Genomic DNA, 16,040 nt, shown 5'->3' with positions numbered 1-16,040 from the left:
TTCTCCATAATGAGGCCTTTCTTTGTTTACTTTCCCATTAGCGCGTCTTATTACAACAGTTTTCTGCTCTCTGGCAGTGCCAATCATCACGTTAGATCAGGAGTTCCAGGAGAACAATGTTTTATTTTATTTGACTCAAACTCGTCTTCGTTTGGTTTGCAGATTCTTCGTTCTGTATTTAGCGGAGCCCTTAAGTTATGTAAAAGTGACGCACGTTGAACTTGAAACAAACACAGAAGGTGTCATCAAGGCAAAGATGAAATGAGCGCAATATACAGGAAAATCAAAAGAACTGTGATGTATGAGAAATGGTTTTCACAAACGTAAATCATCAAAGGTTTATACCAAGAAAGCATTAAGGCATTGAACCAATGAAACAGTTATTTTGAAGCTTGATCTAAAGAAGAGTTTGATTTCATCAGTCGCAGTAAAAGATACAGTTTCAAAAGTAGAGACATCCTTGTTGCAGTTTTGGTGTCTGACTCCGATTTGTGATTTATTCATTTTGCTGATTCTCTTATAAGAACTGTAACTGACAGCATGTACATGCAAAATTCAACTTTCCTTCAATGCGCAGTGTCATTTACTTGTTTATGAAACTGTGTAGTTCCACCTGACTGCACTGAGTCACAGGATATTCTCTCACTTTAAGCGCTTTAATAAATTGAACTTAAAGGAGGTGCAAATAATTAACTGAAAATGAGTTGCTGTACGTGCACCTTTATCTGCTGGCATATTCTGCCTCACCAAGCAAAATAACAGATTTACATTAAAAACAACAAACATTGGATAATAAAATAATTTTTCAGTATGTTTATGACATCACCAGGACATGAACCCTTTTTCCTTCCTTGTAACTGCTTTGGTCCTCTGGTCTCAGTGAGGCTGCTGGCTCGGGGACAGCTTTGGTTCTAGAGCTTTCTTCTGTTAGCTTTAAAATGTCCATGCTCAGCTGGGTGAGAGGGTCAGTGTCTGACCAGGTTTGCTGTTACCACCATGCTGATCTTCCTGTGGTACTGGCATGTTAGCGACTGGCTGTGAGTGTGGGCGAAGGTATTTGATGGACTGCGTTTAATTTCCCAGTAAACATCAGTATCAGTAGAATCAGTTATTAAGGCCCTGTTTGTAAATGGCCAGTTTACAGTCACCAGTTAGCCAGAGTACCTGGAGGAGACCCACAGAGGCGCAGGGAGCCTCCTCGCAGTCAGGTGACAGTGCTCATTGTTTAACCAGTGTGTGACACTAAAAACAAAGAATTAAGAAATCATAAAAACTTTCTCAGACGTGCCCTCATTTTTAAAAAAATGTTTCTGATACATTTGGATGGTTTTATGTGATTGGAGTCATACATGGACTCTGTTTAGCATTCATTTTTAGCTTTTTGCAGTCTTCTTTCATATCCATACAGAAGAACGATGCCTTCTGCAGTTATTTTACTGGTGAGAGTCCCCCAAACTTATTTTACAAGCTCGGGCTTGCTAGCCACGACTATTTCAGACGTGTTTTCCTCAAAGTGGCAGGCTTGTTGTCTACAGAGTAGACAGCTTTTTTCCCTCGTCAGGTGGAAAACACATGAGCATGGGGTGGTTATTGAAGACAATCTTGTAAAATCTGCTTGGAAGCCTGAAGAACCAGTAACGACAGGACTATAATTTAGAACTCGTAGCTTTAAAAACAATAAGTGAAGCAGATGTTACAGGAGGGAAAGAGCCTGCCCTTCATTTATTATTCCCGTTGAAAGAAGCTGGTCTCTGGTTCGGTGGCTGTGTGCATTAAAAAGCTCATTTCAAGAGACTAAATTTGTAGAAGATGACCAGTGCAAGCAAATCTAAATTCAGTGCCAGACACAAATCCAGACATTCAATATTAACGAGCTGTTGGAGATCTGCTCCTCAGAACAGGTGTAATATCTTCATCAATGCAGTTACTGTTTTAAACAGAAATGATTTAACTTGATGAATATTTAACATCAGACTCCAAACTCATGAGGACTAAATGGGCTCCTCAGCCAGCTGTGCTCTGCTACCTCTGGTGAACCACCTCCACATCTGTCACCATGGAGATTGTGCAGCTCTCCTAGGACCTCCAGGGTATTTGTTATGCTTGCACTTGCTAATATGTGTGAGATGAAGGCCGCCACATCTTCACGATTCATGTGACTTTAAGGTGCCTGGTCATCATCGCCATAATATTAGATGTGTGTACGTTACGGCAGCGAGTCCCACTATAGGCTGTGAACATTTCCACAGGCCCAAATCGGAACAATAAGCCAAAACGTCTGTAGCCATCTATCTGTTTGTACCTTAATCTGCATTCTTGCATGGAGAGGTGGGAGGTGACTAATCGCTTTTCTACAGCCTCATTAAATCCTGTCCTGGTAGGTTAATGGTTAACTGGCTGGGCTGTTGATGCTTTGACGTTGGATGTATTTATATTACAGACTGTAATGATTTATGGAAGGTAATTAGAAATATGTTTCACTTGATTCGTAGTCATAATAAAAATACAACATTTTTTTATGCATTGGTCATGGACTGATGTCATTCAGTTTTCTCACGTGTCTTTTAATAAACTGCATCAATGTGGTTTGAAATTTCATGACCTCAGTTTATGTGCAGCTGCTGCAGCTGAATAGAGTGTGCTGAGTGCTGTTACTGCTGCTCTCTGGCTGCACAAGGTCAATTTATTGGTTGGTAATACAGATTATTGATAGGCCACAAAGAGGCGTTGGACCCTGAATTCATGCTTGTACGTGTGAAGAAGGGAGGGAGGGTGAAACATGAAAGGAAAACTAGTACTTACCCTGATTTGTTCCACTTCGTTGCTTTTGAACTGACCTTTGAACTCGAGTTAACGGTTGATCCAGTGTTTGGTTCACTTTTTCTTTCGAGTCGAGGCAGTGCAAAGCCAGTGTGAAGTGTCTGCTTTTTTCCTGTTCGTTTTCCAAATCTTTCATCGGTTTTCTTTATAAAATGAGTCAAAAAGCTCTGTTGGGACAAGCTCTTTATGTCTGAAGTCTACAGCTCAGACTCAGAGAGGAGCTCAGAATCTGAACTGAATAACGAATCATGTAACAAAATGAATTCATGAATCTGATTCTTATCATCCTTCACATTAAAAAACAACTTCAAAGATTTATTTGCTGTTTTTTTGTTGTTGTTGTTTGTTTGTTTTGTGGTTAATCAGAGATGTGGAGGACAGCCAGGTTTCTGTGGCTCTGCAGTGGTTGTACGGATCGTTTTCTGCTGCTTGTGTCATGAATACAGTTAGCTGCTACCTCTCATGACACACAAGGGGGCTTTAGTCTCTCTTCCTGCAGCTTTGTGCTCTGTGTTGATCCCCATGTGTGATTGGCTGCCTGCAGCCTGTGATTCAGCACTTGAGCATTAATCAGTCCTGTCTTCAGTTGGGTAGCTGTCACCTCTCATTGATGCATGGGTTCAGGCCCGAGTAGAAGGCGGGTACCCTGCTGACCTCAGACCCACAGCATGTAGCTAGGCCAGTTTATTAAAATGGCTTAGGTGTATTGTTAGAATTCCATCAATATTATTTGTACAGATTGCTTAATATAATTATATTTATCAATATTGTCAATATATCTTATGGCTATAGAATTTGTGAAGATGTAATTCTCAAAGCTAAGCTCATCAGTGATGTTGTGGTCAGCTTTAATGCTAATCATGTAGGAGGATGTTTAGTAATCTGCCTGGGTACTATGGGATGTGCTAATGTATTAGGGTATTAGGGTTACATAATTGGATAGGTGCTGATGGAATTTGCTGCTTGCACGTTTGGAAAAGGCACCCGAGGCTGAAAGGTATGAAAGATATGCTCCCATCCAGATGATGGATGTCTTTTTCAGGTAGGGCCTTGTGTGTCAGCAGGACGCTGCTCGAGTGCACGCTTCATCTGTTACAACAGTATAGCTTCATGGTGCTGATCTGGCGTACCTCAGGTTCAACCTTTCAAACACTTTGCTCTCTCAAAAGTCCAGCAAATGCTTTCCTCAGTTCCCAGTAACACCACAAGTGGTGCTAAAATAGAGGGGATACAGAATTGTAACAACGTCTCTTAAAGCGGTACATTTTCTCATTTTAAATATTAAATATTTTATTGACAACTGATCATAAAAACAACATAGTGGATCTGCACCTCAGTCATTGCATTATGTGCACAGTGTTTTTGGCACTGGGGTTGTATTAGCAGTGATGAGAAAAATGAAATTAGTGAGCCGCATGAGCTCAGCATCAGCCTCTCGAGGCAGCCGTACATAAACAGGAGTATTAGCTGCTCCAGTTTCTGCAGTTGCCATCCAGCTTCACGTAGATTTTGTACTCGGCAGCTGGTAGGTTAATGACTGGCCAATGCATACTCTGTGGTCCTGCAGGTGCTTATGGGGTTCTGTGTGCACAGTTCATGAAGAGAAACATATTTCCCTGTAGTCCTAGCTGCACATCTCTGAACGTGGATGACTTATAAATGGCCCTAGATCACACAGACATGCAGCTTTTCTGCAAAGTACAAAAGGCTGTTTGGTGCCTTTAAAAACAGTCGTTTCTTTGTGTTTTCATTCAAATATTGTCAACTCTTCCCACACATGGATATTTAACAGAAGTTAATGTTAACCTTAGAGTGTCAAAACCAACACAAGATATTTGTTGTTTTGGATCAGAGCCATGTCTCCCTGCTTGCTACGGGAGAATCTGCAGAGATCTGTGTGCAAAAGGAGAGTGGGTGTGGGGCTTTGCCGAGCGAACACTGTATGTAGTCCAATTTTAAGGTATCGACCTTACTAGATATAAACTATATAGCAGCATCCTGCATTGCAACTAAAATCTAATGAAACATTTTAGCTGCTGATGTTGCTCAAAGATTCCTTGGCAGTCAGTTCTGCTCTTTAGGTGCAGATCCACCACTGAAATCAGTGCTAGGCATGAGAACTTCGGAGGCAGCTAAGTAGGGGTAGCTGTGTTCACTGGAGGAGCCAAGGTCACTGCCATTGGGTGGCATTGGGCGTATGCAGAATTGGCCTTCTCATGAGCCCTTTTCAGGATTTCTGTTTCAGGATCCCTAGATCCACAAGGTGATGTAATATTTGTGTGTGTGTGACTGCAGTGACATTTCTGAGCTCAAAGACGACATCAGATGTTGCAGCTTGTTTTAGTACATGTGGAAAAATGTGACATAGTTAACAGCAAGGTTTAAAGGAGTGGACAGCCGTTTGTCCTGCTTCCGCAGGATGAAAGAAAAAGGTCAGGACACCAGTGATCTACTGGTGCCTCAGTCTGGGTAAGGTCACATGGATGTTAGGCATCGCCCCCCCAGTGGGAAGTAAAATCACTGTTTTTGTCACTTTTTTCCACAAATCAATAGACTTTATCGACTGTTGCCACACAGGTGCGTACACACACACACACACACACACACACACACACACACACACACACACACCTTCTATTAAGTTGATCTTTGGCTTCATACTTGAAGATGTGGTTTATCATTGTTGGCCTGTTGCAGATTTTAGTGATATGAAAGAAATGCAAACACTTGCACTACGAGGGAAATTCAATACAGCCGGGCTTTCTTTGCTTTAGCGGAGTTGAAAAAATCTAAAACCCCAGCTGGACATAACAGGTATCACAACGGTGGTTATCAGCTTCCTGTGTTAAGCTGAGCTTTCTGCTCTGGGTCCGATGCACATTCTCATCAAAGGGGCTTTTAATGTGTTGCCCGACTCTCCTTCAGCACAGAATAATCCCCACGAGCACAGCCGACTCCAGTGAGTGTTATCAAATGATTATATTGAAATGGTGATAAAATCTAACATTACATTGCAACACTGTTGCAAAGAAGACAGGAAATTAATGTTGCAGAAAATTGTTAATCCTGTGTTTTAGCGCCCAGAGCGGTACGATGAGCATTTTAATCAGAGTTAATTGTTTTAAGTGTGGGTGTGCTCACGGTGCTGCTGTTCATTTTTAACATGACTGCCTCACATTAGAGCTCAGAAACTTTAAACTGGATCCATTTAAACACTGAAACTTTCTGACCCACCGGCTAATGAAGGAGATGTGGAAATCCTTTTAGTTTGCCTGCACACAAAGGGAAATTAACTTCATTGATCAAATAGCTATTCTTGGTTGTTGTTGTGTGTTCTAGTAGCTTCCAATTCAACAGTGTAAAGGAGACTTGGCAGCAAAGTAAAGCAAAAATGTATAGATTTCTGGCATCACCAAAAGAATAGACTGCACAAGCCACTAACAACAAGATGCACAGTTTGCACTGCTCTAACTTTGTAGCTTCATTTGCTGTTAGTAAGCTAAACGGCTTAACAACTGGCACATAGAGAATACAGAGAATTTACATTGCAGTTAAAATATGATGCAAATAAAAGAGTTTCTCTAAGGTTTTGTGCTCAGAAGAAGTTGCCATGGTGAGTTGGTCAGTTACAAAGAGGGCCACTTTGGTAACACCAAGAACTCTGACTTGAAGCTCGACGTAGCTCACTGACCCATTAATCTCGCTTTGCTTTGGCTCAGCATCAGAGCTTTTCTGCAAAATGGGGCCATCGTGGCTCAAGAGTTGGGAGTTCGCCTTGTAATCGGAAGGTTTCCGGTTCGAGCCCCGGCTCCGACAGTCTCGGTCGTTGTGTCCTTGGGCGAGACACTTCACCCGTTGCCTACTGGTGGTGGTCAGAGGGCCCGGTGGCGCCAGTGTCCGGCAGCCTCGCCTCTGTCAGTGCGCCCCAGGGTGGCTGTGGCTACAATGTAGCTGCCATCACCAGTGTGTGAATGTGTGGATGACTGGTTGTGTAAAGCGCTTTGGGGTCCTTAGGGGCTAGAAAAGCGCTATACAAATACAGGCCAAAATTACCAAGATTTTAAAAAAGCAGCCCTCAGACGTCTAACTTTGGGACATCTTCATCTTTATACCAGCGATGACTTATTAAAGAAAGTGAAAGGCGTAGGGTTAGACGTGCACAGCTTCTTTGGATTCGCAACACGCAAGCTAAAATGCCCATGTAGTTTTCAGCCAGCAGAAGCAGCAGATACACGAGGCACCAGTGAAATAAATGTTCACAGTTCAGAGCTGTTGCACTCCGTCGGGTGGATGTCATTAAGCGCTGATGTTTGTTGGTGTCATTCCATGTTTCAGTGGCTCTCACCGCTGTGCACCAGGAAACCATTTCTGTGTTGTAATAGACTGCACGCAGGCGTCGTTACAGCAGCTGGAGTGATCTGTGAAAAGGACCGGAGGCCTTTTTTAATAGAATTCATGTCTCCCAAAACAAAACACACACGATTCCCATCCATTATCTCAGAACACGAGATCATGTATTATTTTCTAATGATAGTCTGTTTTTTACATTCCGTGCAGTTTCCACTCATATTTAGTATTACCACAACCTGCACACCAACCTGCAGGACTATGCAGGGAGCAGATAAACCCATGACTCTTTGGGACAGTGGCTTTCTTTAGTCTTGTTGTCTCTGCGAGGTTGTCAGTGACCTGTAAATACCTTCTGATCGTCAGCTTACCTTTCATAAAACCACATCTTGGCACTTTTTTGGCACTTGACACAGTTTTCATGTGTTGTGCCCAAAAACCAGGATAATTGAAAAGGTTCTTGTTCTGTGTTGCGCCTGTGTCCAGCAGACGTGTTGTTAGTTTTATACATTTATATAATGCTCTCCTAGTCTTGCTGACCACTTACTTACTTTGCATTTGTACAGCACTTTATTCTGTAGACTTAAACCACATCATAGCCAATTTAAAATCCACCCAGGAAACCCCGGCTGTGGTTTGGGTTCTTCATGCTGCGAGGAGACACCACTCTAACGATGTGCTCGTCCTCTCAGGCAGGAGAAAAGCCTCAGTAGCAGTGTGACCTTTAACATTTTTCAAACTCGCTGAGCCTGTATCTATAAATTAATTTTTTAGGTTTTGTATGGTTCAGTTTTTCTGTTTTTGTGGAAATAAATGTGAAGAATGAAGGTGGAGTCACACCCTGCCCATCAGCTGATCTTACAACTCTTACTTAAATTACCTGAAGAGACACCAGCTCCCTCCTCATACCTGTTATGTCAGTTCGGTCAAACACCAGCACCCTGCTGTTACTGCTGAAAGGCATTTGCGGTAATTTATTTGCGTCACTTCATTAGCACAGCCCGTTAACACAAATTGTGCATTCTTAGTAAAGTTTGATCCAGCTGAGGCCGTTAGTTTAAGGCTTTGTCTGTGTGACAGTAGTCAGAGTGAAACTGTGTCTGTGGAGATGACAAAGGTTACTGGGCCAACCAAGGTATATGCATGGTGTGTGCGCCCGCACCGTCACTTCCTGTAAATGGGGTTTGAACTCTGTTTTGTTGTTAAACTGATTTTTACTTCTTCTTTTTTTTTTTTTTTTTTTGCGCCTGTCCCGTTTGGCTCTTTTGCATCAGAATTATTGTCTAAAGGCAAAGAAAGATGCCCAACGGATTTACTTTACCAAATTGACCATCCCAGCCTTGCCGTAGTGGTCCATTTGATTCACCTTTTATTGTTTATTTTATTTTCACTTACTGAATACGGGACAGACTTGACTGGAGGAAAGAAGGGGAGAAAGAAAGAGGGAAAGAGAAACAGCTGAGAAGAGGGACGGGGGAGAAGGGCAAAAAACAAAAACCAACAGAATGAGCAGAGAGAAAAAAAAAAATGCATATATCAATCACCTGGATCACCTGCTGAGAAAGAAAAAAGAAAACAAGCAGAAGAGAACAAGAGTAATAGAATAAACAACATCACAATGATATATGGGAATATGACAGTAAATACTAAATATTAAACATTATTGTGCAGCACATAAGATCAACAGAACACAGTGTGCTTTGAGGTAGGAGCCAAAAAGGGTGTAGTTTGTGTGTGTGATCACCCGTGTGTACACCTGTGAGCATGGACGCGCTTGTTTTTTTAAAAGGTTCCTTCATGTAATGATCTGCTAGAGGGTGTGGGGGGGCCGCAGCCCCGTCCTCCAGGGCATGAAGCAGGTATGGAGGAGATCAAAACTCCAGACATCCAGAGGCCCCCAGAACACAAGAGACCAAGGAAGACCAACAGAGGGGCAGCCGCGCCACTGTCCCAGAAAGAGCTGAGGAGAGTCCCAGATGAGGGCTCACTCAGCAGCCGCGGAGCAGAAGCCAGGGGGAGTTGCAGTGACGCGCCCGTGAGCTCCGCCGGCAGCCAGCCGTGCCTGAGTGACCGAGCCCCAGGCCGAGAGGCCGGGGGCACCCCACCTCTGAAGTGGCCCGAGCGAGCCCCAGGCTCCAGGCCCCGATAAGCGGCCACCAAGGAGTGAGCCGGTGTGTACCTGGACGCCCATCCCCAGACACAAAGAACCACCAACGCACCGACACCTGAGGGAGTCCGCCACTGGCAGGGGAAGTGGTGGGGGGGGGAGATAGGCCTCCATACCTTGGAGGGCCTGAGATGTCCCCAGAGAGGTGGCGTCTGATACCCGACCTGACATATAGACACAGACATACAGGCACACACAGATACAAACATCCATTCCCACCCTCATGCTCTCATATGCACTTACTCCACACTCAACCAACGTGGAGACAGACATGAAGAGACGCTGTACACACGGTCACACTCCCCAAGCGTACTCTACAAACCGGGTCTAGGTACCCTTGCCCCTGGAGGGGGGAACTGCACCCAGACCCAGGTGGTGTTACCCTTTTCCCTGCGGTGGGGGGAGGCAGACCGCCCCGACTCCGCAGCAGCAGGGAGGCCCCACACTCCAGACCGCAGTCGGACGGCCAACTCCTCCTCCTAGCCCCCCCCGCTCCAGCAGGCCGCAGAGAATGGGGGTGAGAGAAGACTCCAAACCTCCCTCCACCCGCTCATTGTAGTGTTGATGCATGTGTGTTCTAAGGTGCATTTAAAACCCAGGAGGGCATGGAGCTACCTGCCAGAGAGCAGCAGGTAAGCGCATAGTCCCTCCTGATAGCCCTCAATGTCTACGTGTATTTAAAATTGAGGGGTGGGCAACGACGCCAGGGGTGAGGTGTTTACTTTTTTTAAATAAAGATTTATGTCCAGTTACTCTTGGTTACTTGCTAAAGAGAAGTCAGAGGTATGTGATTGGCTCAGTTTTACTGATTATCTGCCTGTCAGCAAGATTACAGTAAAAGTAACTGGCTGCATTTCAGTAAACTTAGTGGAGAGGTGGAGCATGGTCAGAAGAAGAACCTTTTGGATTTTAGTGTTGTTACTTTCTTTAGGACATTGTCTCGGTGGAAGGCGTGCTCTCCGGGTCTCCTCGGATGTCGTTAGCCTGCGTGCACGGGCTCTGCTTTTTTGTTAAAGGCACAGTAGTCCACTGTTATTTGAATTAGCTGTTGCACCCTAACACCAACGTATCCAGGTAAAAGCGATTCTCTTTTAATGTCTCTCCTCTTAAACTTTTAGTTGGAAATAAAGTTTATTGCTCAAAATGAGTTTATGCCTGAATGTTGCCGGCTAACATCGCGGTGACAGTGTGTGTCTGGGTAGGCTTTATGGTCAAACCTGAAACCCCATGAGCACTACTGCCCCTACTGGCTCTGTCGAAATAGGTGATATCAGAAACCCGAGTGTGGTTCAGAGACGCTTATAAAGAAAAGTTTCCATAAAGGCGGAATAACAGCTTTTAAGAGAGTTGTTGATGGAACTCTGCATGAGCAGTTTTCCGTAAGACGCAAACAAAAATGTCATATGTGCTTCTTGCTTTGACCTTGTGCTGTCGAAGGGTTAAATTTAACTGATTCAGCTGAAGCTGTGACAGAAAATATTACACGTGTATTAAAGAGCAGTTGTCGAAGTGGAGCTGATTAGACAGCATCAACAATGTGAGCGTTGACAGAGAGGCGTGGTTGTATTAATGTAATCATGTAACTGTGTGAAAGAAAGACTGAGATTGTTTTTACGTTTGCCTTAAGTGCACTAAAAAGTCGAATCATCACACGTTACAAAGGATGTGCAGATATCACTGGCTTTAACGGATGTGCATGTTTGCATATTTATCACACATGGTTAGCTTTGACTTTGACCACATGAATCTGTTTTTAAGCTCTATTTTGGTCTCCACCATCTCCAGTGACGGTGTGTCTTTGTTATCATATAAACAACATCTTGCATTGTAAACATATTCTCCAATCAGACTTTAAAATACCTCGATGACGATGGAGATTCTAGTGCTCTCCATCCCGTCCTCATCAACATCTCATAAGCTTCTCTGGAAAATTTCTCAAGATTTGTTGCACACTTGGAATCAAGGATGAGCTAAAGTTTAGCTGATATGTCAATGAACATTTAAAGGTCAAGAATAGTCCAATAACTGTTATGGTAATTATTAGGGGTGCAACGATACACAAAATTCACGGTTCGGTTCGATACTTTGGTGTCACGGTTCGATATTTTTTCGATACAAAAAAAATGTTCATGCCTTTTTAATTTGTCATTTATTAAAATTATAAATATATATTTTAACTCAAAAGTACAGTTTTTAAATTTAACCCTAACCCTTGTGCGTGTTTTTTATTTTGACAGCGAGTGCGCACCTGCGGACCACTTATGTGCAGCCCTGGTTATTTAGCTCATCATATTGCAGCCACAGAAATTCTTTTGTCCATGAAACCATAAAGCTGCACTTTCTTTTTGCCGTATAGTCTGATTTGTCATAACTTCTCCGTTTTGTGGTAAGCTTTTCTTTGGCTGTCACTTCTTCACCGTGACCTGTCTTATTTGGCTCAGCAGAACTAAAATATATATATCCTGCTGCTTTTACACACACACACATAATGCTCAGCGATTCTCTGCGTGATCAACCTCTCACATGTTTAAGCTGCGGGAGATTTCACTTGTCATGTTTGCATAGTAAGCTAACGATTAATAAGACGATGTCAGAGGAATTGGTGCGCAAATTATCATCACTCACAGATCAGTGCTGTCGCTCTCTATACACAGTTCGCACGATTGCAAAGTGAAAGCAAAAAAACAAGCGCAAATTCAAACGCGATTTCAATATGTCACATATTGACAGTGGCTCACCGATGCCAATGACATAATTACCCAGCTACATTTCTGAAAGAATGCAAAAGCATTGACATATATTTTTCCTACAATAGCCCGACGGGCAGGGAAGAGATAGATTTTGGTAGCCCGACTGAAAAAATCGCTAGCCCCAGGACGTCGGGCTAGCGATATTGCGAGCCCTGTATCTGATTGAGGAATCACTCATCTTTGGAAAAGAGAGTTTATTACAGAGAAATGTCTCTTTCCAAAATAAAAGCTATACTATCCGCTTCTTCTGGGCTATATTCTCAGCAGCATAAGGAGAATCATGTGCTAACAGCTGTCTAAATGACTCGGCTAAAGTTAGTAGCATGCTTGTTGTTTTTGTCTTTGCACTAGGATGATGTAGGTGTAAATGTGCAGTCATATTCGTTGTGTTCCCACTAGTGCTTTCAGGCTAATCTCGTTGAAATGACCTTAACGCCACAACACGGCAAATCTCCGTTAACGAGCTACCGCCGATCGCCCCGTGCATGGGGCTAGACGGCCAACACGTTAACCAGCTAACTGCGCTAACACACTAGTTCCCACCCATGTAATTGAGCATTGCGTGGCACATCCAACATACTGTTTTACTTTAGTCCATGACTCGCTTACCTTCAGGGTCATACGTCACATGAAAACCAAAATAATTCCAAACGCCAGATCTGAATGAGGGTGGGGAGGTCCATGTTGCAACTTCTGTCTTGCTAGCTTGCCCTGCGCTCTTCCTTCTGACGATGCTGTCTGTGTTGAGCGCTCAGTGAATCTGTGTTCGACTACTCCGCCTAGGCTGCACTGTCGAGCGCAGATCCACTGAGCGCTCAACACAGACAGCATCGTCAGAAGGAAAATTGATAAAATAAATTACAAATGTTGTATTGTTCGATACATATGCGTACTGAACCGAAAGCACTGTATCGAACGGTTCAATATCGATACGAGTATCGTTGCACCCCTAGTAATTATGTCATAGTTAGCACAGTCCTGTCTGTCATAACTAGAGATGGACTGATCCGATATTAGGTATCGGTATCGGTCCGATACTGACGTAAATTACTGGATCGGATATCGGCGAGAAATAAAAAAGGTAATCCGATCCATTAGATATCAAAAAAGCACCTCACAAAACTTGCTACACGGCGTAACTCGGTTCATAACCGTAGCACATCAGAGCAGTGTGGTCACGTGATAGAGCGGGTGTGTGTATTTGTAGCCTCGCTACCAAACCAGCATTTCATCTCCGAGGAAGTTATCCCAGAGAGAAGTAAAGCAAGTGTGTAAGTTCATCTCTGAATGTTTGTAAAGCATTCCAGCATTAAGCTTAACAACCTATGGAGCGACTGCCTCTTCTCTCTCCCTCTCCTGCTGCTACTTCAATCATGAAACTGATCAATGATCAGCTGATCGTCTCTCTTGTTTGTTTTTGGCCCACTTTGCGCCAGAAAGAGGAAACCAGCGGCTGAACAGCAGCAGCACGTTTAAGCTTGATCAGCTGTTGTTAGAATTTATTTAATATTACTTTCTACTCGAGGATCTTTTTCTACGTAGCTGACGCTGGTAACTGTGCAGGGGCGGATCTAGCAAAGTTTAGCCAGGGGGGCCGATAGGGCATTAACAGGGAAAAGGGGGCACAAAGACATACTTTTCTTTCTTATTATCATTTAAAATGTCTAGCTTTTAATAAATAATTATCCGAATCTTACACCCAAAGTTTTAATTTGATGTAAAATGAATAGAAGTCCATTACTGTATATAGTAACTGTTAAGTCTAATATACCCTAGTAAGCTATACTACTTTTTCCTTTGGGAAGGTACCATCTGTGCAGTCTGCAGTTCTGTTGAAGAAAGATGTTGAATCTATTTAATTATTCTTGAAAAATTATTTATTTCTGTGCATTTTTCCCCACACTGCATCAAATTAAAGTTGATTACGACGATTAAGCATCATGAGGTGGAGGGTGGGGGGTGGCTCCCTATTTTTTTGCTGGGAGTTTGCAACCCTATTAGTTAGGTTGCTTAATATTTCTGCTAAGTGCTCTTTAAAATACCAGAATAGGGAGGCTGGTGCAGGTTTAAGTTTATTAGATTGATCAGTGTTGCTGAACTATGAAATATTTTGGGTGTAGTGTATTTTTTTTTTTACATACAGGTATAACAGAATAGCTTTAGTGTTGTTGTTTATTTAAACTTGAGTATGAACTTATACAAAATGCAGCAATATATTAAAAAAAACAGTTTTATTGATTAAAAAAAACACACTATATCGGATTCATATCGGTATCTGCAGATATCCAAATTTATGGTATCGGACATAAAAAAAGTGGTATCGTGCCACACTAACCTGCAACCTCTCTGATTGGTGGAGGCATATAAATACAAGTAGCCACAAGTGGTGTAATTGCAGCAATGGCTGTAATGGAAGCTGCATAGTGTAGTGGTAAGACTACACACCTCTGGAGCGGGGGTTGCAAGTTCGATTTCCACCCGGTATCCAGTAAGGGTCCTGGCTATGACCCCCATGCTAGAAACAAGCCCTGGAGTGGCGTGGCTACGTCTGCAGCCTGTCCACAGTTCAGGACACAAGCATGTCACTGCATGTTCACTATATGTTGTACTGTGACAAACAACAGTTGTATATTTGCAATTACATAAGCAGTGTAGAAAATGAGCATACTGAAATGACTAAAGTTTCTTTCTTTAAAGCCACACTTTAATGCAGACAAGGTCAAATTTAAGGACGTCCGTTATTTGTAGTCTCTTAAGACTACAACAGGAAACACACTGTTTTAGTTTATCATTGATTCAGAAAACATCAAAGTTGCGCTTGGATCATTTGATAGGCTACTCTCTGTCGAGCAACATCCAATCCTGAAGCAGATGGACCAGTCATCCAATCTAATCAGACATTTGTCAAAACCAGTCGAGCAGTTCTGTCATGCTGCTGTGGCTCCAACCCCAGCACTACCAAGCTTTTCATATGGAGTCTTTAAAGTGCCCTCAATTTCTAACTAATGTACCTACATTTGTATTTGCTAATTTACTGCAGCTTATCCCTGTTGAACTGTGATTGGCTGCTGAAAGCTGATAGTTAATGATTCCGTTTTACTGCACGCTGACCCCTTACCTATCAGATGAGCGGCACCTACTGGTATCTTGTTGATCATTTAGCTACAATGTGGTCATGGAAGCTGTAAACAGGATCCTTTTCAGCCGTTAGTCAGCAGTTTGCTGTCACCGCTGTGTATAGTCGGTGACATTGTTCGCTACAGCGCCACAGTTACTACTACATGTGTAAGCAGCTTTGTCATTTTTACCAACTGTTCCAGAGTTAATCTATGGATTAACGACATGACACCGTTAAACTTCTTTTTCAGGCGCTTCTGTTAGAAGATCATTTTAACCGTTGCATTAAAAGCGTTTCCTCTGTTTACTGTAATTGGATGGAAGTCATTCTTTCTGTGTTGCTGCCAACAGTTGTGCTGCAGTCCTAGTGAAGTGAAGGTGAAAGAAATCTGGCATCTAGTCCTCAGAGCTTCAAACAATGACATTTAAAAACATTAAAGACGTATTTCAGGACCATCCAGACCTTGGTCCTAATACAGTTTTTAAACTGTTGCAGCCATTGCTTGTTTCTTTACTGTTTATCTTTCGTGGATTCTGTTTTTCTCTTGCAGACTCGTAGCATGACTTCGCAAACAACTGCAGATCAGCTCTCCGTCTCTGTTGATGTAATCCCATCTCTGTTTGTCTCTCTGTAGTCACTGATGTGGAACTGAAGCGGCTGAAAGATGCCTTCAAAAGAACCAGTGGCCTCTCCTATTACATGACCCAGCAGTGTTTCTACAGGGAAGTGCTGGGAGATGGAGTTCCCCCTAAAGTCGCAGAGGTAAGCCACAATGATGTCACACCACGTATTCTGAGTGGGTAACGGTGGCGGCAGTTTCCAGGAAGCCAACAAAATC

The 16,040-nt window shown here is 43.0% G+C and overlaps 1 protein-coding gene across 5 annotated transcripts in view; it reads left to right on the top strand.

Annotated features, from left to right (window-relative positions):
• usp32 (ubiquitin specific peptidase 32) overlaps nucleotides 1-16,040 on the top strand; it is a 68,433-nt gene that overhangs the window by 6,102 nt on the left and 46,291 nt on the right. For all 5 annotated transcript variants that reach the window (XM_040006444.1, XM_040006445.1, XM_040006449.1 and 2 more), the window contains exon 2: nucleotides 15,837-15,964. In XM_040006444.1, coding sequence (XP_039862378.1) covers nucleotides 15,837-15,964 — 128 coding nt within the window. The remainder of the gene's footprint in view (nucleotides 1-15,836; nucleotides 15,965-16,040) is intronic.

This window comes from Simochromis diagramma, unplaced genomic scaffold (genome assembly GCF_900408965.1).
Source record: "Simochromis diagramma unplaced genomic scaffold, fSimDia1.1 OVJJ01000024.1, whole genome shotgun sequence".
Classification (NCBI taxonomy): domain Eukaryota; kingdom Metazoa; phylum Chordata; class Actinopteri; order Cichliformes; family Cichlidae; genus Simochromis; species Simochromis diagramma.
Note: the sequence above shows the minus strand (reverse complement) of the source record. Positions and strands in the feature narration are given on the sequence as shown.